Source organism: Xenopus tropicalis, chromosome 10, assembly GCF_000004195.4.
Source record: "Xenopus tropicalis strain Nigerian chromosome 10, UCB_Xtro_10.0, whole genome shotgun sequence".
NCBI lineage: Eukaryota > Metazoa > Chordata > Amphibia > Anura > Pipidae > Xenopus > Xenopus tropicalis.
The window spans coordinates 44,910,824-44,934,356 of record NC_030686.2 but is presented as its reverse complement, the minus strand read 5'-3'; the positions used below and the strand labels follow the sequence as shown (position 1 = coordinate 44,934,356).

At 47.3% G+C, this 23,533-nt stretch overlaps 2 protein-coding genes across 9 annotated transcripts; one reads left to right on the top strand and one right to left on the bottom strand.

Annotated features, from left to right (window-relative positions):
- Positions 1-872: 872 nt before the first annotated feature.
- On the bottom strand, positions 873-6,982 carry ten1 (TEN1 CST complex subunit). Of its 7 annotated transcripts, none has more exons than XM_018097927.2 (4): positions 6,741-6,887; positions 2,463-2,625; positions 1,647-1,801; positions 873-1,566 (listed from the first exon to the last, which is right to left on the bottom strand). In XM_018097927.2, the coding sequence occupies exons 2-4, from the start codon at positions 2,549-2,551 to the stop codon at positions 1,436-1,438; spliced, it is 375 nt and encodes a 124-aa protein (XP_017953416.1). In that variant the 5' UTR covers positions 2,552-2,625; positions 6,741-6,887; the 3' UTR covers positions 873-1,435. The 7 variants fall into 7 exon arrangements, with proteins under 7 accessions (XP_017953416.1, XP_012808368.1, XP_004918504.1 ...); XM_012952914.3 differs by having other exon boundaries at positions 2,463-2,622; XM_004918447.4 differs by having other exon boundaries at positions 2,463-2,622; positions 6,769-6,887.
- A 61-nt stretch (positions 6,983-7,043) lies between these two features.
- Positions 7,044-23,194, top strand: acox1 (acyl-CoA oxidase 1, palmitoyl). 2 transcript variants are annotated; one of them, XM_012971732.3, is made up of 14 exons: positions 7,044-7,225; positions 9,676-9,835; positions 12,895-13,055; positions 14,670-14,777; positions 15,362-15,481; positions 15,586-15,701; positions 15,792-15,961; positions 16,469-16,631; positions 17,532-17,722; positions 19,601-19,780; positions 19,876-19,981; positions 20,094-20,237; positions 22,018-22,224; positions 22,380-23,194. In XM_012971732.3, the coding sequence occupies exons 1-14, from the start codon at positions 7,117-7,119 to the stop codon at positions 22,428-22,430; spliced, it is 1,986 nt and encodes a 661-aa protein (XP_012827186.1). In that variant the 5' UTR covers positions 7,044-7,116; the 3' UTR covers positions 22,431-23,194.
- The last annotated feature ends 339 nt before the right edge of the window (positions 23,195-23,533 follow it).

Sequence of the window (23,533 nt, the reverse complement as noted above, 5' to 3'; positions counted from 1 at the left end):
TTTTTATCCTTTGCCCCCATTGGACATGAAAACATTTATGGAAATTAAGTACATTGTGATGATCAATTGGTGGAAGAAAATAACTAATTGCCCCATTTATGTTTCTTACAAAACAAAATGCAGTCCTGCAATCAAAAGGTGGCTATATAAATACAGGTATGGGATCCATCATCCGAAAATTCATTATCTAGAAAGCTCCAAATTACAGGAAGGCAATCATAAAGAGTCCATTTTAATTGAATAGTAAACATTAATAATATTTAATAATAAACAGTACCTGTACTTGATCCCAACTAAAATATAATTACCCCTTATTGGGGGCAGAACAGCCCTATTGGGTTTATTTCATGGTTAAATGATTCCCTTTTCTCTGTAATAATAAAACAATACCTGTACTTGATCCCAACTAAGATATAATTACCCCTTATTGGGGGCAGAACAGCCCTATTGGGTTTATTTAATGGTTAAATGATTCCCTTTTCTCTGTAATAATAAAACAGTACCTGTACTTGATCCCAACTAAGATATAATTACCCCTTATTGGGGGCAGAACAGCCCTATTGGGTTTATTTCATGGTTAAATGATTCCCTTTTCTCTGTAATAATAAAACAGTACCTGTACCTGATCCCAACTAAGATATAATTACCCCTTATTGGGGGCAGAACAGTCCTATTGGGTTTATTCAATGGTTAAATGATTCCCTTTTCTCTGTAATAATAAAACAGTACCTGTACTTGATCCCAACTAAGCCCCAGGTCCTGAGCATTCTGGATGATAAGTCGCAAAGCTGTATATATATATATATAGGGGGGTTGAAAGTGTCCCATTAACATGTTATGTTCACTTAAGGTATACAGAGAGAAATGAGCGCTTCTACCAGCACGATGGTTTATTTTACATTCAAGCCATACACAAAACAAAGCATGGTACTATATAATTTCAATGGAAATCTAATAAAACAAATAAAATATCTGGTTTTATTGGCTGCGCAATTCAGAAACGCACAAAACACAAAAGTTCCTAAATTAAGTGTTGCAGTTTATACAGATAGTGGGTAATGAAGACATCCAGAAGGTTGCCATTTTTTTATACACCCCATAAGAATACCCCAGTTATGTATGTGTGAATAAAACATCCCCGGGATGCAGAAATAAAGGTAACAGGAAGGCAACACACAGCATGAAATTAAGTAAATGATGGGGCCAGTAAATAGAGATGAAGGATGTCCAGTTAGGCGATCCAGTCACTATTTAGTGTGTTGGTAGTACGTTGGTAGTTGTAGTTCAGAACAGGCAGCAGGCAAACACTTGTGGTTGTGGACAAGTACCAGAACCAGACAGGTTTCGATAAAAACACACAAATATGCATTATTCACCTTTCAACTGCAACTGCCTGCATGAGTCTGCGAGAGCCTGGTAACAAGACTGCCTCCCATTAGGTCACATTTGAGGCTCCCTCTCTGCACCGAAAATACTTTCTCTGCTCTTCCATGGCCAGCTGAAGCAGAGACAGGTTTGTTCCATCGATGCAGGTCATTACGCGCACACATAGCACAGGAACGCCGCCTACAAAGGAACAGGCTGTTAGTGTGGCTTCCACTTCAAGCAACAATACCAATATTTATTAGTAGATCCGGAAAACTCACCATCTTCCTCCAGTTCTCCCAGTGCCAGGTAATGAGAGCCTACGGTGGCAGAGAAGGGCTCTACAAACCGGGTGCTGACGCGGAGCCCGTGCTGGGCGGAGGCATGTTGGGCTGTGATTGTGGCAAGGGACTGTGCCAGATCGTACCTGCTGAGCCTGTGTATAGATTCATTGGGTCAAGTACAGCGCAAAAGCCTATTACTTCTGTTAGTGACCTCCTCTTTCACATAAAATATGCCCTTTTAGGGCACGGCATTTAAAGAAGTGCATGAAGTCCAAACAGTCAGCTTCTGACGTTGCAAACAATTAGACTAATTGACATAATAACTACACCTAAGTGTTCCCTTACCTGGCCTATAGAGAGACTGAGGCCAGTGCTCCCCAACCCCTTGGATGTTGCTCTCGGTGCCCCCAAACCAGGTAGTTATTTTTGAATTCCTGACTTGGGGGCAAGTTTTGGTTGAATAAAAACAAGATTTCCTACCAAATAAAGCCCCTGTAAGCTGATAGGGTGCATAGAGGACCCTAATAGCCAATCACAGCCCTTATTTGGCTCCTCCATGAACTTTTATGGTGCTTGTGTTGTTCTCCAAGTCTTTTTACATTTGACTGTGGCTCACGAGTAAGAAACAGCAGTTTAAAAAAAAATTCTTAAACCAGTCAGATTTGCACCATGTGAGGTGAAACAGAGGCCAAGATCAGCTTGTTCTAAGTAAGTGCAAAAGTCTCTACAGGAAAGACTGTGTGTCACCTAACATTTTGTCTAGGGCAGAAATAGCAAGTCCATACTCATTTGGGAAAAAAAAGAAAAACTCACCTGCCAAAGGTGCGCACCGTGGTTCCAATCGGGACTTGCCCAGTGCTTATCTCCCACACGTAGTAAAATGCTGAAGCTGCTGGAAGCATCCTTTCCCCAGACTCCTTCTCTCAGCAACTGATGGAAAACCAAAGCTTTCTTTTATCTATAGCGTTCACATCTGCTATAAGGGGAGACAGAATTAAGAAAACAGTAACAATAACACAGAGGAGACAGAGAAAATATATGTTTATTTAAGAGAAAAGTCTCTAAAAGGTAATTTGTGCATCCATAACGCCCAGTCAGGTAACTTATAGCTACAGTTGAACTACACAGCTAAGACTATGGCTGCTTCACAGCAGCTGCAAGGGTGCAGGCCTGCCATTATGTTCTTACATCCTTATAACTTAAGGTGCCCATTCACAGGCCGATTCTAGCTGCCAATATCAATCCTTTAGACCGATTCAGCAACTTATCTGCCCATGTATGGGCATGACCGTCGAGCCTGCCCGACCATAATCTGGCCTGAAATCGGGCAGATCTCGGCAGGATTAATTATTCCGTCGAATCAGGGACCAGATGACCGCTGTTGGGGACGGTGCCTATACCTGTCGTACTAATTTGATTGTTTGGCCCCAGGGCCCAATGACAAAATTAGCCTGATATCATCCACCTGTAGGTGGCCATTTTGGGAAAGGATCTGAGGTCGCCAACCAAGCGGATCTTACAGGGGTATGGCCAACTTTGGAGGAATCTGTCAGTCTTTTGCAATTCTCTGCATCGCTGGTCTTGGCTGTGTGTACAATGTAGCAGTTATCAACTTTCCTCCAACCTAAAAGTACATTTAAAACTAATATTTACACTTTGTTAAAAGCCCCTTCCAATGTCTTTACACTGTGGATGTAACTATTTTCCTTAGTTTTAAATGTACTTTTCCCCCAAACTAAGAATCATTTCCACTAACGGGGCGGATTTAATGCAGATAATCCACCAGGATTCATTCCGCCGGTCACTAATTCACAGCATTATACTCCCCGGCTCACTGCAAAGCACTTTCTCTCATTAATGCTGCCTTCTTAATTACTTGTAATCTGGGGATTGCTCTTTAAGGACAAAGAAACCACTTTATTAGCTACCTGGTTGCTAGGGTCCAGTTACCCTAGCAACCCAGTGGCACTTACAGCCATACTCACCCAAAGCCACGCTCACCCACAGCCACGCTCACCCACAGCCACGCTCACCCACAGCCACGCTCACCCACAGCCACGCTCACTCACAGCCACGCTCACCCACAGCCACGCTCACCCACAGCCACGCTCACTCACAGCCACGCTCACCCACAGCCACGCTCACCCACAGCCACGCTCACTCACAGCCACGCTCACTCACAGCCACGCTCACCCAAACCTTGCGCACTATAAAAGAATATGGACATTACAGTTACTTTAGAATCATTAGAAATAAGTGGTACAAGTTAGTCAGGGACAGCTTGGGATACTGCAAATGACATCCCACTGGGCTGCCTCACTCACTTGTCTCACACTCAGTACTAGGCTGTCTCACTCACTTGTCTCACACTCAGTACTGGGCTGCCTCACTCACTTGTCTCACACTCAGTACTGGGCTGCCTCACTCACTTGTCTCACACTCAGTACTGGGCTGTCTCACTCACTTGTCTCACACTCAGTACTGGGCTGTCTCACTCACTTGTCTCACACTCAGTACTGGGCTGTCTCACTCACTTGTCTCACACTCAGTACTGGGCTGCCTCACTCACTTGTCTCACACTCAGTACTGGGCTGCCTCACTCACTTGTCTCACACTCAGTACTGGGCTGTCTCACTCACTTGTCTCACACTCAGTACTGGGCTGTCTCACTCACTTGTCTCACACTCAGTACTGGGCTGCCTCACTCACTTGTCTCACACTCAGTACTGGGCTGCCTCACTCACTTGTCTCACACTCAGTACTGGGCTGCCTCACTCACTTGTCTCACACTCAGTACTGGGCTGTCTCACTCACTTGTCTCACACTCAGTACTGGGCTGCCTCACTCACTTGTCTCACACTCAGTACTGGGCTGTCTCACTCACTTGTCTCACACTCAGTACTGGGCTGTCTCACTCACTTGTCTCACACTCAGTACTGGGCTGTCTCACTCACTTGTCTCACACTCAGTACTGGGCTGCCTCCCTCACTTGTCTCACACTCAGTACTGAGCTGTCTCACTCACTTGTCTCACACTCAGTACTGAGCTGTCTCACTCACTTGTCTCACACTCAGTACTGGGCTGTCTCACTCACTTGTCTCACACTCAGTACTGGGCTGCCTCCCTCACTTGTCTCACACTCAGTACTGGGCTGCCTCCCTCACTTGTCTCACACTCAGTACTGAGCTGTCTCACTCACTTGTCTCACACTCAGTACTGAGCTGTCTCACTCACTTGTCTCACACTCAGTACTGGGCTGCCTCACTCACTTGTCTCACACTCAGTACCCGGCTCCCTCCCTCACTCACTTGTCTCACACTCAGTACTGGGCTGTCTCACTCACTTGTCTCACACTAAGTACTGGGCTGTCTCACTCACTTGTCTCACACTCAGTACTGGGCTGTCTCACTCACTTGTCTCACACTCAGTACTGGCTGCCTCACTCACTTGTCTCACACTCAGTACTGGCTGTCTCACTCACTTGTCTCACACTCAGTACTGGGCTGTCTCACTCACTTGTCTCACACTCAGTACTGGGCTGTCTCACTCACTTGTCTCACACTCAGTACTGGGCTGTCTCACTCACTTGTCTCACACTCAGTACTGGGCTGTCTCACTCACTTGTCTCACACTCAGTACTGGGCTGCCTCACTCACTTGTCTCACACTCAGTACTGGGCTGTCTCACTCACTTGTCTCACACTCAGTACTGGGCTGTCTCACTCACTTGTCTCACACTCAGTACTGGGCTGCCTCACTCACTTGTCTCACACTCAGTACTGGGCTGCCTCACTCACTTGTCTCACACTCAGTACTGGGCTGCCTCACTCACTTGTCTCACACTCAGTACTGGGCTGCCTCACTCACTTGTCTCACACTCAGTACTGGGCTGCCTCACTCACTTGTCTCACACTCAGTACTGGGCTGCCTCACTCACTTGTCTCACACTCAGTACTGGGCTGTCTCACTCACTTGTCTCACACTCAGTACTGGGCTGTCTCACTCACTTGTCTCACACTCAGTACTGGGCTGTCTCACTCACTTGTCTCACACTCAGTACTGGGCTGTCTCACTCACTTGTCTCACACTTAGTACTGGGCTGTCTCACTCACTTGTCTCACACTCAGTACTGGGCTGCCTCACTCACTTGTCTCACACTCAGTACTGGGCTGTCTCACTCACTTGTCTCACACTCAGTACTGGGCTGTCTCACTCACTTGTCTCACACTCAGTACTGGGCTGTCTCACTCACTTGTCTCACACTCAGTACTGGGCTGCCTCACTCACTTGTCTCACACTCAGTACTGGGCTGTCTCACTCACTTGTCTCACACTCAGTACTGGGCTGTCTCACTCACTTGTCTCACACTCAGTACTGGGCTGTCTCACTCACTTGTCTCACACTCAGTACTGGGCTGCCTCCCTCACTTGTCTCACACTCAGTACTGAGCTGTCTCACTCACTTGTCTCACACTCAGTACTGAGCTGTCTCACTCACTTGTCTCACACTCAGTACTGGGCTGTCTCACTCACTTGTCTCACACTCAGTACTGGGCTGCCTCCCTCACTTGTCTCACACTCAGTACTGGGCTGTCTCACTCACTTGTCTCACACTCAGTACTGGGCTGTCTCACTCACTTGTCTCACACTCAGTACTGGGCTGTCTCACTCACTTGCCTCACACTCAGTACTGGGCTGTCTCACTCACTTGTCTCACACTCAGTACTGGGCTGTCTCACTCACTTGTCTCACACTCAGTACTGGGCTGCCTCCCTCACTTGTCTCACACTCAGTACTGGGCTGCCTCACTCACTTGTCTCACACTCAGTACCCGGCTCCCTCCCTCACTTCACCGTTGGCTGTCCTCACTTCACTCAGTACTGGGCTGTTCTCACTCCACTTGTCCCTCCACACTCAGTACTGGGCTGTCTCACTCACTTGTCTCACACTCAGTACTGGGCTGTCTCACTCACTTGTCTCACACTCAGTACTGGGCTGTCTCACTCACTTGTCTCACACTCAGTACTGGGCTGTCTCACTCACTTGTCTCACACTCAGTACTGGGCTGTCTCACTCACTTGTCTCACACTCACCCAGTACCCGGCTCCCTCCCTCACTCACTGGGGCATGACTAACTCGGTACCGGGCTCCCTGACTGAGTTCCGCACTCAGAGCCGCCTCCCTCACCCCCTGGGACACAGGCACAACCCGACTCCCCCTCACAGACTCGCAGCTCCCGCCTTGCCTGTCACTTGCCTGTCATTCGCCTGCTACTCGCTCACTCACAGGGCCACGCCTACCCCGGGGCATGCTGGGAGTTGTAGTTGGAAGAGGCAACTTGACAGAATGACCGCCCACTTGGGTCATATGGCCGGGAGGGCGGGGCTTGGCTGCCAGTAGGGAGGGCGGGGCTTGGCTGAAAGTAGGGAGGCCGAAGGTCTGAGTTCGGTAGTTCCAGCCGGAGAGACGATGAACCCGGACTTGAGCAGGGAGAGGGCCGCCGCCTCATTCAACCCCGAAACCATCACCGTCATCCTGGATGGCAGCCCTGAGAGGACCCGCAGGAGGAGGGAGATTGGTGGGTACAGGGGTAGCGGCACTGTGGGTATGATTTACGGTAGGGGCAGGAGTGGGGGCTGGCAGGGGCATCACTGGGACAAAGGGCACGTCTGGCTTGTATTACTAGAAAGGGGGCAGCTCTGGGTACAGACACAGTACTGGGGCATCTGCTTGGCACAAGGGCAGGTATAGGGGCAGTACTGCAAGTCTTACATAGGATGGGGCAATTCCTGGGTACTACTGCAAGTCTTACATAGGATGGGGCAATTCCTGGGTAGTACTGCAAGTGTTACATAGGATGGGGCAATTCCTGGGTAGTACTGCAAGTGTTACATAGGATGGGGCAATTCCTGGGCAGTACTGCAAGTCTTACATAGGATGGGGCAATTCCTGGGCAGTACTGCAAGTCTTACATAGGATGGGGCAATTCCTGGGCAGTACTGCAAGTCTTACATAGGATGGGGCAATTCCTGGGCAGTACTGCAAGTCTTACATAGGATGGGGCAATTCCTGGGCAGTACTGCAAGTCTTACATAGGATGGGGCAATTCCTGGGCAGTACTGCAAGTCTTACATAGGATGGGGCAATTCCTGGGCAGTACTGCAAGTCTTACATAGGATGGGGCAATTCCTGGGCAGTACTGCAAGTCTTACATAGGATGGGGCAATTCCTGGGTAGTACTGCAAGTGTTACATAGGATGGGGCAATTCCTGGGCAGTACTGCAAGTCTTACATAGGATGGGGCAATTCCTGGGCAGTACTGCAAGTCTTACATAGGATGGGGCAATTCCTGGGTAGTACTGCAAGTCTTACATAGGATGGGGCAATTCCTGGGTACTACTGCAAGTCTTACATAGGATGGGGCAATTCCTGGGCAGTACTGCAAGTGTTACATAGGATGGGGCAATTCCTGGGTAGTACTGCAAGTCTTACATAGGATGGGGCAATTCCTGGGCAGTACTGCAAGTGTTACATAGGATGGGGCAATTCCTGGGCAGTACTGCAAGTCTTACATAGGATGGGGCAATTCCTGGGTACTACTGCAAGTCTTACATAGGATGGGGCAATTCCTGGGTACTACTGCAAGTCTTACATAGGATGGGGCAATTCCTGGGTAGTACTGCAAGTCTTACATAGGATGGGGCAATTCCTGGGCAGTACTGCAAGTGTTACATAGGATGGGGCAATTCCTGGGTAGTACTGCAAGTGTTACATAGGATGGGGCAATTCCTGGGTACTACTGCAAGTCTTACATAGGATGGGGCAATTCCTGGGTACTACTGCAAGTCTTACATAGGATGGGGCAATTCCTGGGCAGTACTGCAAGTCTTACATAGGATGGGGCAATTCCTGGGTAGTACTGCAAGTCTTACATAGGATGGGGCAATTCCTGGGCAGTACTGCAAGTGTTACATAGGATGGGGCAATTCCTGGGTAGTACTGCAAGTGTTACATAGGATGGGGCAATTCCTGGGTAGTACTGCAAGTCTTACATAGGATGGGGCAATTCCTGGGCAGTACTGCAAGTCTTACATAGGATGGGGCAATTCCTGGGCAGTACTGCAAGTCTTACATAGGATGGGGCAATTCCTGGGTACTACTGCAAGTCTTACATAGGATGGGGCAATTCCTGGGTACTACTGCAAGTCTTACATAGGATGGGGCAATTCCTGGGTAGTACTGCAAGTCTTACATAGGATGGGGCAATTCCTGGGTACTACTGCAAGTCTTACATAGGATGGGGCAATTCCTGGGCAGTACTGCAAGTCTTACATAGGATGGGGCAATTCCTGGGCAGTACTGCAAGTGTTACATAGGATGGGGCAATTCCTGGGTAGTACTGCAAGTCTTACATAGGATGGGGCAATTCCTGGGTAGTACTGCAAGTCTTACATAGGATGGGGCAATTCCTGGGTACTACTGCAAGTCTTACATAGGATGGGGCAATTCCTGGGTACTACTGCAAGTCTTACATAGGATGGGGCAATTCCTGGGTACTACTGCAAGTCTTACATAGGATGGGGCAATTCCTGGGTACTACTGTAAGTCTTACATAGGATAGGGCAATTCCTGGGCAGTACTGCAAGTCTTACATAGGATGGGGCAATTCCTGGGTACTACTGCAAGTTTTACATAGGATGGGGCAATTCCTGGGCAGTACTGCAAGTCTTACATAGGATGGGGCAATTCCTGGGCAGTACTGCAAGTCTTACATAGGATGGGGCAATTCCTGGGTAGTACTTGACATATAATAAGAGAGAGGGGCAAGCCTCAGAGTAATGTAAGAATAGGGGCAGTAGATAAGTACTCGGGATGCCAATGACAGGGCAGCAGAGAGGGCACCACTGAGGACTACTGAAATGTGGGGCAAATCTGCCCAGTCCTACACATATACTAATGTTCACCTACTGGGGCAACACCAGCACAGACTCACTGGGCAGCAATAGTAACAGCCCTTTCCCCTTACAGAGGGCCTGGTTCTCAATGACCCCAGCTTCCAGCATGAGGACCCCAACTTTCTGTCTCGCAGTGAGCGCTACGAGCTGGCCATCAAGAAGAGCGCCCTGATGGTTCAGAAGATGAGGGAGCATGGCATCTCCGACCCAGAGGAGATCTACTGGTTCAAGAGGTATGGGCTGAGGCTGGCATCATGTTCCTTTGCATTTGGCCGGGCTATCAGGCTGGCATTTGGGCCGGGCTATCAGGCTGGCATTTGGGCCGGGCTATCAGGCCGGCATTTGGGCCAGACTGTATTATTTTGTGATCTGGATAATTATAAACATCCTTTAATTCCCTTTCCACCATTCGTAGGCATCTTATTGTTTATCTTTAAGGAGCTGACTCTTCCTACTTTCTCTGCTGCCAATAAATAGGGAACAATGCACCCCTGCTGTAATTATGAGGATATTAGAAGCCACTGGGGGTTCTATGGCTTGTATATAAGCACTTGGTCTTTGACCTCCTGCCTTTATATGGACTTTAAACCCTCAGTAGCTTCTAATATCCTTATCATTTACAGTAGGGGTACATTATCCCTTATAATACATGAGTGTTACTCAGAGTTCCCTGTATAACTCAGCCTGCAGCCTTGTGCCTTTATATGGGCACAGAACCCCTCAGTGACTGCTAATATCCTTATCATTTACAGTAGGGGGTACATTATCCCTTATAATACATGAGTGATACTCAGAGTTCCCTGTATAACTCAGCCTGCAGCCTTGTGCCTTTATATGGGGGGCACAGAACCCCTCAGTGACTGCTAATATCCTTATCATTTACAGTAGGGGGTACATTATCCCTTATAATACATGAGTGATACTCAGAGTTCCCTATATAACTCAGCCTGCAGCCTTGTGCCTTTATATGGGCACAGAACCCCTCAGTGACTGCTAATATCCTTATCATTTACAGTAGGGGTACATTACCCCTTATAATACATGAGTGATACTCAGAGTTCCCTGTATAACTCAGCCTGCAGCCTTGTGCCTTTATATGGGCACAGAACCCCTCAGTGACTGCTAATATCCTTATCATTTACAGTAGGGGGTACATTATCCCTTATAATACATGAGTGATACTCAGAGTTCCCTGTATAACTCAGCCTGCAGCCTTGTGCCTTTATATGGGCACAGAACCCCTCAGTGACTGCTAATATCCTTATCATTTACAGTACAAGGTAAGTACAAAACTCCTTATATATTATATCATGATGCAGTCTTTATTCAGATAACACATATAACCTGTGACCTACTCCTTGTTGACTGCCAATAACCTTGTGTTTAATAGTAGGAGGGACCTTTATCCCATAAGCAGTAGTAAACAGTCACATGAGCCTGGGAATATAATTGGCACAGGTACAATGTATAATCATTTGCTTAAACCCCAACAGAATAACCTATGCATTCCTAAGTATTACTGATTCACACTATCTAATCTCTGCCTAAGATAAAGGGAAATAAACTGATTGATAACTGGAGTCTTAGCAAATCCACAGCGCACCTTACCCTTTCCCCGTGGGATCAAAACGAGACATACTAATGTATATGGGATATTATGGGTCTAACCTGACTGGTGTTTGGATGGGAGCTTACAGAGTGTCCATTCATGACTCCCAGGGCCATGTGTACAATCATGTATACACTTTGGTTAAAGCAAATAGTAAATCTGCATGCAGTGGGAATTATAAGCAGCCCAGAGCATGCCAGCTTATGCTGTGCTCTCCCATAGGCAGGATCCTGTCGGAGCGCAGTCGTTAGGCACAAGCGAGTAATTGATAGGCCATCATTTGCATTCTGCTCATTACACAGGTTGCCACAAGCCCCGCCCAGCCCTTCTGTGGTGTCACGTACCGAGAGTATGTGGGAGGGGTTTAACCATAGTGACCCTTGTACAAGATTCTTTGTGTGTGCACTATTGCCTAGAAACCTTGGACTTTACCTCCCCACAATGTAAAAGCAACAGCTTTTTTTTTCCCAGCATTCCATACTGCAGACAGACAACGCAAGTGTGTTTGTGTAACGACGTAGTCTTAATTTGAACAGCACTTGTTTCAATAAATACTGCAACATTCAGTCATTCTAGAGCTTATAGGGAATATACAGCCAAACCTGCACCAATCACCCGCCAGTTTATATTCCGACTCCTGAAACAATGTAGCACAACCAGCCGATTAGCACACCCACATGAGAACTGATGCAGTCCCAGATCCGACTGGATTTTCTAACCTGGCCGATCGATATCTGCCCAATTTCAGGCCAGATATCGGTCGGGCAGGCCCCTCGTTCCTGCCCCTACACGGGCCAATAAGCTGCCGAATCTGTCCAAGGGACCCATATCGGCAGCTGCAATTGGCCCGTGTATGGGGACCTTTAGGGAGCAGGGGTGGGCTGCAAACCCATAGCAAGCAATCAGTCTTAAGGTGGCCATACATGTAGCCACAATAGAAATTCTACCTCCTTCTGCCGATTCAGCCCTGGACATAGATTTTGCTTGGGCGCCTTCAATGGCACCGGATCAAAATCTTTTAACCTGCCCGATCGGCGAGTCGACCGATATCCGCAGCCTTCTGCGATATCGGCTGCCCCTTCGAGGCACCATACACGCACCGAATATCATGCGAAACGAGGTTTGGTACGATAATATCCGTGTGTGTATGGCCGGCTTTAAAAGACACATCAACCCAACCAAAAATTTTAGCACTGAAAAGCCTCACAGGTCCTGCCACTCCGGTCCCTCAAAAGCAAACAGTGAAGCTGCAGTGATCCCTTGATGTGTCTCCCTCTGCACAGCTCTGTAGCTTCAGAATTCTGCGTGTCTCCTGGCCTGGTGCACGTGCGCAATTCTATTCCATTTTTGATGAGCAAGCTTATTTGAAAAAATAAAATTGGGCTCCTTCATTCCAAGTCGGCTACTTATCTGCCTGTGAATGGGGCAGTCCGATGGGCTTAACCGACTTATATCTGGCTGGATATCATTCAAACAGACTTTGTGCATTGGCTCGTTAATGTGGTCCTTGCACCAGCGGCTTTTATCCGTCATTGTGATCCGATCCTCAAGGCGGGCATATTTGGGAAAGATACGCTCATTTGGCAACCTCGACAAACGAGGTTTTGTAATCAACGTAGGGCCAGCTCACTGCTCACTGCTTCCCCTTCCTCACATTCTGACCATTCTGTCTCTCCTGTGTAGAACCTGCCTTGGCTCTCAAACCGACCCCCTGGGCTTACACTTCAGTATGTTCAGCAACATGTTAGCCCAGCAATTGACGGACGAGCAGAACCAGAAATGGTATCCCCTTACCAGCCGCCTACAGGCCATTGGCACCTATGCCCAGACCGAGCTGGGACATGGTTAGTCTGGGCCAGGGGAGGGGTGGCAGTGTCGGAGAGGTCTAATGTGCCAATCAGTAACCAATATTTATTATGTATAATAAAGAGTAGAGATGAGCTGACTACAAAGTTACCAGGATTGGGACCATACTGTGTCCTCCGCAAAATATTTGCCCAAATACTGAACTGAATGCACAATTGCACCTGAAAATACATTTACTACAGGGTTTTTTTTTTTGCCCCACCGTAAGCCCAATGTCAATCCTAGGGCAGCTGGGAAAGCAGCATCAGGTCCCACAGAGATAACCAATGGGGGAGGCACTGCTGGCAGGTAAGGGGTTATTTCAAGAAGACTGGGTGGTTTTTTAAAACTATCCTACCAATCTAGCTCGTGTCAGAATGGAAGAGTACGTAAGTCATCGCCACATCTCTATGTCTACAAGCTGAACGGGAGCCGCCATACTGTTCCTAGTGACAGTGCCCTTTAAGTCTCATTAGATACAAGGGACTGAATTCCCAGTGATGACTGAGTTTTGGCTCTGGGCTATAGGAGATGGCTAGCCATACCTTTTCCTTGCCTGTTGGGGTTCTTTGGGAACGGATTGTGCATGTATAATTATCTGCCTGCTATGATCTAACACGTTAAATCAAGTGCACTTAACAAATTAATTCTTTTTTTTTTCCTTTCTCCCTCTTTCTCTCTCTCCTGGTGTGTTTTTATCCTCTCACATTTCACTCCTATTATACAATCATCTGTAATAATTTCCCACTTGCCGCCTTCATTTTCTGCTACAAACTGACTTCATCTGCCAACACTTCTTAATCTTCTTTGCCCTTTTCTTGCTGTACTTTGCCCTATGACTGCCCTATGACTGTTACCCAAACTGCACTTGTTTACTCATTCCTCTTGTGTTTCCCAAAATCCTTTATTCTCTTTCCAAAAACCTCTGTTTCTCATGAATGTTCCACTACTCTCCTCTCAATTGTTCTTGAATATACCAATATTCTTCTTCTCTCCATTTTCTCTGCTGTGTCCTCCATTCCTCATGTTTCCCATATTCATCCCTTCCTCCATTTTTTCCTATACTTCTGTATTCCGTTTCCTGTTCCTCTGCAGTTTTGTTCACCGGGGCCGCCCTGAGCCCCTAGATCTTCACCTGGGCATGTTCTTGCCCACGCTATTGAACCAGGCTACGCCCGAGCAGCAGGAGCGTCTCTTCATGCCTGCCTGGAACCTGGAGATCATTGGGACCTATGCTCAAACTGAGATGGGACATGGTAACCACACTCCTCACATAGCTTTGTGCATCTGTTTAGCCTGTCCTGTTTAAGCTTCTAAGACTGGGAAGGATAGTACAGAAAGGGTTATTGTTTGGCACATATTTAGGCCTCTCTGCCTGGGCTGGGTTTCTTCTCTCTCTCTGCCAGGGGTTGCCAACCTTCAGTACTCCAGATGCTGCAGACCTGCAACTCCCAGCATACCCACATCAGTTGACCTGTTAAATATACTAGGAGTTGTATTTCTGCAACATCCGGAGATCCTACGGTTGCCTATCCCTTCTTTTACTAATCTGGCGGGTTGGTTCCTGGGGTTGCTTCCTTCTACAACTTATTTTATTTTATCATTCAAACTAGGAACCCACCTTCGAGGGCTGGAGACCACAGCTACCTATGATCCATCTACTCAGGAGTTCATCCTCAATAGCCCAACGGTCTCTTCTATCAAGTGGTGGCCCGGAGGATGTAAGCACATTGAGATATGCCTTTACCATGCCCACAGTGTAGGCCATACTGCTAATGATTATATAATATCAAACAAAGAACGTGTACGGTGGCCCACTGATCCCAAGGGATAACTGTGGGCTATGGATATTGGTCTATTTGGGGAATTAAGCATTTTGGAAAATCTTATCTGCTGCTGCATTGTCAGTGTATGTGAATAAGAGAGGAGGAGCTGCATCTTGCTCTTACGTTTGAGCTGTCTGCCTGGAAGATCAGAACAATAGAAAGACAGCCATGCAGCGTATGGTCCCTTGTAGCCATCTGTTAGGTCATGGGCCAATTGGTCAAATAAATACAAGGACTGGTCCATGCCCTGTTTCTTTTGACCCCACCAGTCCACAGGCCTCCACCTTACATCTTGGTATTCCTTATTCTCATTTATATTGAGTTTCTTTGAGACAGGGAAGGGAAGATCAACCTGCAGACCTCTGCCGTTCGTTTATTTGCTAATTCCAGCATCTGTTTTGTAGTTGAAGTCCCAATGCTATCCTTAAGTTTATCCTTATGATATAAATATTATCTTTTTGTTCTTTATTCTCTCAAAGTGGGAAAGACCTCAAACCATGCAGTAGTTTTGGCTCAACTTTACACACAAGGAGAATGTAGAGGGCTTCATGCTTTCATAGTGCCCATCCGCCACATGGGTACCCACGAGCCTCTCCCTGGTGAGTCCTTCTCAGATAACATCCCATAACATCCCAGGCTTTTGCTGAAGTAATGTCATTGATCTGACCAAAGTCCTTCCTTGTTGTATCTGACATGGCTGCAGGTGTGGTGGTTGGAGACATAGGGCCCAAGTTTGGGTTTGATGAAACGGACAACGGGTTCCTTAAGTTTGACAAGCTTCGGATTCCTCGAGAGAATATGCTGATGAAGTACGCCAAGGTGCGCATTCCTCAATTAACTCTTTAAAGGATCATGGATAAGAAATATGCCAGAAATATGTGACCCCCCCCTTGTACTCTTTTTGTCTAGGTGGAGCCAGACGGCACCTATGTGAAGCCGCTGAGTGACAAACTGACCTACGGCACTATGGTGTTCATTCGTTCAATGATCGTAGGAGACTCCGCTCGCAGCCTTTCCCGGGCCTGTACCATTGCCATCCGCTATAGTGCTGTGAGGCACCAGTCAGAGATCAGAGCTGGGTGAGGGTCGTGGATGTACTAAGTCCTTGTTACATTGGCTGGACAAGCACGTGTCTCGTGCGTGGTGAAAAATTTAGAACTGTGTGACAAAAAGTCATGTGATATTAAGGGTTCCGATTTGGTTCGACCAGAAGCATAGATTTGGCCGAATCCTGCTGAAAAAAGGCAGAATCTTGGCCGAATCATTACTTTGAAGCAAGGTCCAAATATTAATTTTAAAGTTACAGATGAATTTCAACAAGGTTTTATACCTGAGCAAGTTATGTCACCCAACAGCAGGGTTGTGTCTGGCCTAGAAAGAGCCAATACTGTCCTAAAATCTTGCCCTTGCTTTGCTTATTTTATTCACAATACAGTATGCTGTCTCTTTTATATATCTCTGTGCTGTCTCGGCCTCCTCTGTGCTCCTCCTCCTGTCTCTTTGCCCCATCACCTTCCTCCCCACTCCTTCACCCACCCTATTTTATTCCCCCCTTACCCATAAGGCCTTGCCTTTGCCTTCTGCAGGGAGCCGGAGCCCCAAATCCTAGACTTTCAGACTCAGCAGTACAAGTTATTCCCGCTGCTGGCTACAGCATACGCCTTCCAGTTTGTGGGATCCTATATGAGCCACACGTACCACAGAATCAGCGCTGAAATCCAAGCGGGTAACCTGAACGAACTGCCCGAGGTGAGATGTTGGGGCTGCTTTACTAACACGGGTGGGATTTTTGTCGGAATGGGGCAGATCTAATAATGAAGGCACCCTTTTGGTTGGCTAGTATGGGTTGTTCTGCATACAGGTTCTGTTTGTCCCATTCAGAAGCTGGGGGTTGGTTCAGAATGCAGGAATTGGGGTTGGTGTTTGGGAAGCCATGTGTTGCTCTATATATATATTATATATATATATATATATTTTTTTTTTTTTTTTTTTTTTTTTCAATAAAACCACTTTTTCTTTTGTATCAAGTCCCTGTGTGTGCGGCACTCTTTCTACTATATTTTTGTTTTTTGACCTGCACCAAGGGCATTTGGACTTGTATAGGGTGTGCTCCTCCCTGTATACTATATATATATATATATATATATATATATATATATAGAAGATGCTAATGAAAACAGGGAAGTTTACATATGTTTATGTTTCCCATTGATTTTGATCTTTATTTAGTTTTTTTTCTAACATTTTGAATGAATTGCCTTTTGTGTTCTGCCCTTATCAGCCTAGTAAGACCAGGCAGACCAGGTTACTAGGGTCCCTGACCCTAACTACCATAAAGCAGAACAATGTTCAGGCTAGTGCTGCTTCTGCCCAGTTGCTAGCGTCAGTCACCCTGGAAACTAGCTAAAACCTATTGTGCCAAGCTGAAGAGCCACTGAACAAATAGCTGAATATTTTATTTTACTGTTCATTTTATCTTTTTATTATTATTGTTATATAGAAAAGATTACTGTTACATTATACTTGCTATAACCATAAGTGAGGGGGGCTCACTTATGATGTGATACTATACCCCATGACCTGCCTGATTGCATTTCTTCTTTCTCTGTATGTTCTCCTTCTGTTGGCCCCTGTTCCACCCACTAACAGCTGCACGCCCTTTCTGCGGGCTTAAAAGCCTTCACCACGTGGGCAGCCAACACGGGTATCGAGGAGTGCCGGATGGCATGTGGGGGGCATGGATACTCCCGTTGCAGTGGGATCCCCGATATCTATGTGACCTTTACCCCCGCCTGCACATATGAGGGGGAAAACACAGTGATGATGCTGCAGACTGCAAGGTGAGGAGGAAGAATGAGTGGCCACAAAGATTTGTGATTCTATTGGTTTACGAGCTATTCAGTTTGCCCAGCATGTTTTTGAAACACAGTACTAATCCACTGTGTTCATTTAATAAAATATTACATTAGGGCAGTGGTAAGCAGCAAACAGCAGGTAATAAGAAAGTTCAAGGGATATGGATTCCCCCGTTCTAAGCACAATACAGCAGGAACAGCCCCCTAAGTTTGCCCATAGCCTGTACAGAGAGATACCATAAAACTATGGCACATGGGGATTTCCCTGTACTAAGCACAATTCAGCAGGAACAGCCCCCTAAGTTTGCCCATAGCCTGTATTGAGAGATACCATAAAACTATGGCACATAGGGATTCCCCTGTACTAAGCACAATTCAGCAGGAACAGCCCCCTAAGTTTGCTCATAGCCTGTACAGAGAGATACCATAAAACTATGGCACATAGGGATTCCCCTGTACTAAGCACAATTCAGCAGGAACAGCCCCCTAAGTTTGCTCATAGCCTGTACAGAGAGATCCCATAAAACTATGGCAAATAGGGATTCCCCTGTACTAAGCACAATTCAGCAGGAACAGCCCCCTAAGTTTGCTCATAGCCTGTACAGAGAGATACCATAAACTATGGCACATAGGGATTCCCCTGTACTAAGCACAATTCAGCAGGAACAGCCCCCTAAGTTTGCCCATAGCCTGTACAGAGAGATACCATAAAACTATGGCACATAGGGATTCCCCTGTACTAAGCACAATTCAGCAGGAACAGCCCCCTAAGTTTGCCCATAGCCTGTACATTAAGATATCATAAAACTATGGCACATAGGGATTCCCCTGTACTAAGCACAATTCAGCAGGAACAGCCCCCTAAGTTTGCTCATAGCCTGTACAGAGAGATACCATAAAACTATGGCACATAGGGATCCCCCTGTACTAAGCACAATTCAGCAGGAACAGCCCCCTAAGTTTGCTTATAGCCTGTACAGAGAGATACCATAAAACTATGGCACATAGGGATTCCCCTGTACTAAGCACAATTCAGCAGGAACAGCCCCCTAAGTTTGCCCATAGCCTGTACAGAGAGATACCATAAAACTATGGCACATAGGGATTCCCCTGTACTAAGCACAATTCAGCAGGAACAGCCCCCTAAGTTTGCCCATAGCCTGTACATTAAGATATCATAAAACTATGGCACATAGGGATTCCCCTGTACTAAGCACAATTCAGCAGGAACAGCCCCCTAAGTTTGCTCATAGCCTGTACAGAGAGATACCATAAAACTATGGCACATAGGGATCCCCCTGTACTAAGCACAATTCAGCAGGAACAGCCCCCTAAGTTTGCTTATAGCCTGTACAGAGAGATACCATAAAACTATGGCACATAGGGATTCCCCTGTACTAAGCACAATTCAGCAGGAACAGCCCCCTAAGTTTGCCCATAGCCTGTACATTAAGATATCATAAAACTATGGCACATAGGGATTCCCCTGTACTAAGCACAATTCAGCAGGAACAGCCCCCTAAGTTTGCTCATAGCCTGTACAGAGAGATACCATAAAACTATGGCACATAGGGATCCCCCTGTACTAAGCACAATTCAGCAGGAACAGCCCCCTAAGTTTGCTTATAGCCTGTACAGAGAGATACCATAAAAGTATGGCACATAGGGATTCCCCTGTACTAAGCACAATTCAGCAGGAACAGCCCCCTAAGTTTGCCCATAGTCTGTACATTAAGATATCATATAGCAATACCAGAACAAGTATTTCCCTGTTCTAAACACAGCCTAGTATTGTGTGTATTGTGTATTCGGGCCCCTAGATTTCTTTATTACATTTGAAGCATTCTTTTTTTTTCTGTCTAGATTTTTGGTGAAAAGCTACAAAGCGGTTCTTTCTGGGAAACGACTTGACGGGATGGTGTCGTACCTTAATGATGTTTCCCAGCACCGTGTACAGCCCCACCCCGTGGCCGGCCGATCCTTGGTCAAAGACATCAACGACATTCAAAATCTGGTCGAGGCCTACAAACAGCGAGCTGCTTGGTACGCCCCTCCCCTCCCATAATAATAGATGGATTCCATTTCTACAGACGCACCCTCTGATTCCTTTCCCTGTTCCCTTCCCGTCTGTACTCCAGGCTAGTGGTGGCCGCTGCCAAGAATGTCAACACTGACTCCAAACGTGGCAAGCGCAAGGAAGATGCATGGAACAAGAACTCTGTGGATCTAGTACGCGCATCAGAGGTAGGGCTGGGTGGAATCCTGGAGATGGATATTACATTGGGGCTCCTTTAGGAGACCCCTATAATTAAATCACTTTTCTATCTTGAGTTATTTCTTCTCCACTCTGTCCCAGGCGCACTGTCACTATGTGGTCGTGAAACTCTTCGCAGACAAATTGTCTGAGGTTCTCGATGTCGCTGCCCATCGTATTCTGAGCTCTCTCTGCCTCTTCTACGCGCTGCATGGGATCAGCAAGAACACTGGAGACTTCCTTCAGGTCAGTGTTGTTTCATATATGCAAACCCACCCCCAAGCCTGGACTGGCAATCTATGGGTTCAGGCAAATGCTTGAGGGGCTGCTGTAAGGTGCCATAGTCACTATTTATTGGGCTGGGGGGGCTGTTTGGGCCTCTGGGTACTTGGAATGCCAGGGCCCAGGCCCAGACTGGCAATCTGTGGGTTCAGGCAAATGCCAGAGGGGCTGCTGTAAGGTGCCATAGTCACTATTTATTGGGCTGGGGGGGCTGTTTGGGCCTCTGGGTACTGGGAATGCCAGGGCCCAGGCCCAGACTGGCAATCTGTGTGTTCAGGCAAATGCCAGAGGGGCTGCTGTAAGGTGCCACAGACAGTCACTATTTATTGGGCTGGGGGGGCTGTTTGGGCCTCTGGGTACTTGGAATGCCAGGGCCCAGGCCCAAACTGGCAATCTGTGTGTTCAGGCAAATGCCAGAGGGGCTGCTGTAAGGTGCCACAGACAGTCACTATTTATTGGGCTGGGGGGGCTGTTTGGGCCTCTGGGTACTTGGAATGCCAGGGCCCAGGCCCAAACTGGCAATCTGTGTGTTCAGGCAAATGCCAGAGGGGCTGCTGTAAGGTGCCATAGTCACTATTTATTGGGCTGGGGGGGCTGTTTGGGCCTCTGGGTACTGGGAATGCCAGGGCCCAGGCCCAGACTGGCAATCTGTGTGTTCAGGCAAATGCCAGAGGGGCTGCTGTAAGGTGCCACAGACAGTCACTATTTATTGGGCTGGGGGGGCTGTTTGGGCCTCTGGGTACTTGGAATGCCAGGGCCCAGGCCCAAACTGGCAATCTGTGTGTTCAGGCAAATGCCAGAGGGGCTGCTGTAAGGTGCCACAGACAGTCACTATTTATTGGGCTGGGGGGGCTGTTTGTGCCTCTGGGTACTTGGAATGCCAGGACCCAGGCCCAGACTGGCAATCTGTGGGTTCAGGCAAATGCCAGAGGGGCTGCTGTAAGGTGCCACAGACAGTCACTATTTATTGGGCTGGGGGGGGGGCTGTTTGGGCCTCTGGGTACTTGGAATGCCAGGACCCAGGCCCAGACTGGCAATCTGTGGGTTCAGGCAAATGCCAGAGGGGCTGCTGTAAGGTGCCAGTCACTATTTATTGGGCTGGGGGGGCTGTTTGTGCCTCTGGGTACTGGGAATGCCAGGACCCAGGCCCAGACTGGCAATCTGTGGGTTCAGGCAAATGCCAGAGGGGCTGCTGTAAGGTGCCAGTCACTATTTATTGGGCTGGGGGGGCTGTTTGGGCCTCTGGGTACTTGGAATGCCAGGACCCAGGCCCAGACTGGCAATCTGTGGGTTCAGACAAATGCCAGAGGGGCTGCTGTAAGGTGCCATAGACAGTCACTATTTATTGGGCTGGGGGGGCTGTTTGTACTTGAAATGGAAGTCAATATTTTTTGTTAATAAGGATGACGGTAAGTATTTTACATTTATTGGCCTCTGCAGACCAGTACTGTTGCTTAGGGCAAGTCTTTAAGTAGACTGAGTCCTTCTTGGTTAGATTTTGATGCCTGAATTACCCTTGGTATGTCCCATGGCCCCATGTAGTTGGCACAGTAATTGAACCACAGGATCGGATTGGAACAGCCCAGACCCTATTCCTGTCGGCGCTCCATCTCTGAGCGCGCATGGGAGAAGGGATTTGGGCAAACGGTGGGGGCCCCTGGGGTGGCGGCACCGGTGGGCCCCGCTGAAACATTCTTCTTCTCAATAGGGGTCATTCCTACCAGTGTTTTTCTGTTCCTTGTAGGCTGGACTTCTGACCACTCTCCAGGTTGACCTAGTACAGCAGCGAGTGAAGGATCTGCTGGCAGTTATCCGTCCCAATGCAGTGGCTTTGGTGGATGCCTTCGACTACTCCGACACACAACTGGGCTCAGTTCTGGGCAGATATGACGGCAACGTCTATGAGAATATGTTCGAATGGGCAAAGAAATCTCCGCTGAACAAAACACAGGTGAGCAGAATGGGTTACATGTATAGACACATGACTTGCCATTAACTTGGACCCCCGAACCATTGCAGCCTTATTGCCCTTATCTGAAAGACTAATTTACACTGGCGGCACTTGTGGCCGGAGAGGCCTAATAATCTATTTTGATTTTTCCACAGGTGCACGAATCCTTCCACAAGTATTTAAAACCACTACAGTCCAAACTGTGATCCGCCCATCAGTCCTGCTGAACCCCAATGTGGAAACAAAGCAATTCTCTTTCCTTAAATAACCTCCCATCTAAGTGATGAAATTGTGTTCCTAATTGCTGTCAAATTCTGTCTATTAACAAGGGGCCAAAGCTGTAAGCAGAGCAATGGCACTTCCAATTGACTCTTTGGCGCTGCCTGTGGCTGCTCTAGGTACAGCACCGACCTGAAGAAAGCAAAGGCCTAAGCACTCAGCCTTTAGAAAAACAGCATTGTTTGTATAGCGGTTAATAAACCAACCTCCAGTTAACCTCTTAGAATAATAGACAATGATATTCTAAAGTTTAGTGGAGGGTCTAGAACTCTTCAACAGTTTCCTGTCTGGTTGCCAGGGTCACTGACTTTAGCAACCAGCCATTACCAGAAGAAAGAGGGAGGCGTGCTGAAGGGAAAGATAAACAATACACAATTATAATACAAATCTGCTTTTTGGGTTGCCAGGGGAACGTCCCTAAAAACAACATAGGATTTTCAGTTTTGCTTCAGAAAGAAACCAAATAGAAGAGCATGTAAAAGACCAACTGAAACAATACAGATCTGCTTTTGACCACATGGCCAAGGAAGGGAATATTTGACCAATGCACTGGGCAGTGTTTACTGTAATGTTTCACTGTTGCCTTCTGATGGGCGGCTGAGACGGTCTCACCATCGGGATAAAGAGTATGAAATGTAATTAATCTGTTAATTTTTATGTAAAGATGATAATAAAGTTCTGTCCTTTCTTACTCTGCCTCCTGTCTCGTTACGGCTCCTCTGGGTAAGCAATTGGGTTACAAGTAACATAGGGAAAGGTAAAAGTGAGGAAGACAGGACAAAGCTGGCCACATTCAGCCTGATACACGGACAAATCTGCAACTGCCGAACAGATTCCAACAGTATATATTTGGCCAATTATTATCAGCCATTGAATGGAGTTATAGGCCAGGCAGGGCCTCTACTAGCCGCCTGGGTCTGTGCCAGTGGTGTAGCTATAACAGAAGCTGCAGAAATGTTCAATAAAACAGGGCAAACCAGTACTGTATTTAGATGAGTACAACTCAATGGCACAGTATTGGTTTTTCACA

Coding starts and splice junctions, on each gene's coding strand:
- ten1 (XM_004918449.4), bottom strand. CDS start 2,551: ATGCTTCCAGCAGCTTCAGCATTTTACTACGTGTGGGAGATAAGCACT. Junction 1,802..2,462: donor ACGGTGCGCACCTTTGGCAG/GTGAGTTTTTCT, acceptor ATCTATACACAG/GCTCAGCAGGTACGATCTGG. Junction 1,567..1,646: donor GGGAGAACTGGAGGAAGATG/GTGAGTTTTCCG, acceptor GTTCCTTTGTAG/GCGGCGTTCCTGTGCTATGT.
- acox1 (XM_012971732.3), top strand. CDS start 7,117: ATGAACCCGGACTTGAGCAGGGAGAGGGCCGCCGCCTCATTCAACCCC. Junction 14,778..15,361: donor CAAGTGGTGGCCCGGAGGAT/GTAAGCACATTG, acceptor ATTCTCTCAAAG/TGGGAAAGACCTCAAACCAT. Junction 15,482..15,585: donor TACCCACGAGCCTCTCCCTG/GTGAGTCCTTCT, acceptor ACATGGCTGCAG/GTGTGGTGGTTGGAGACATA.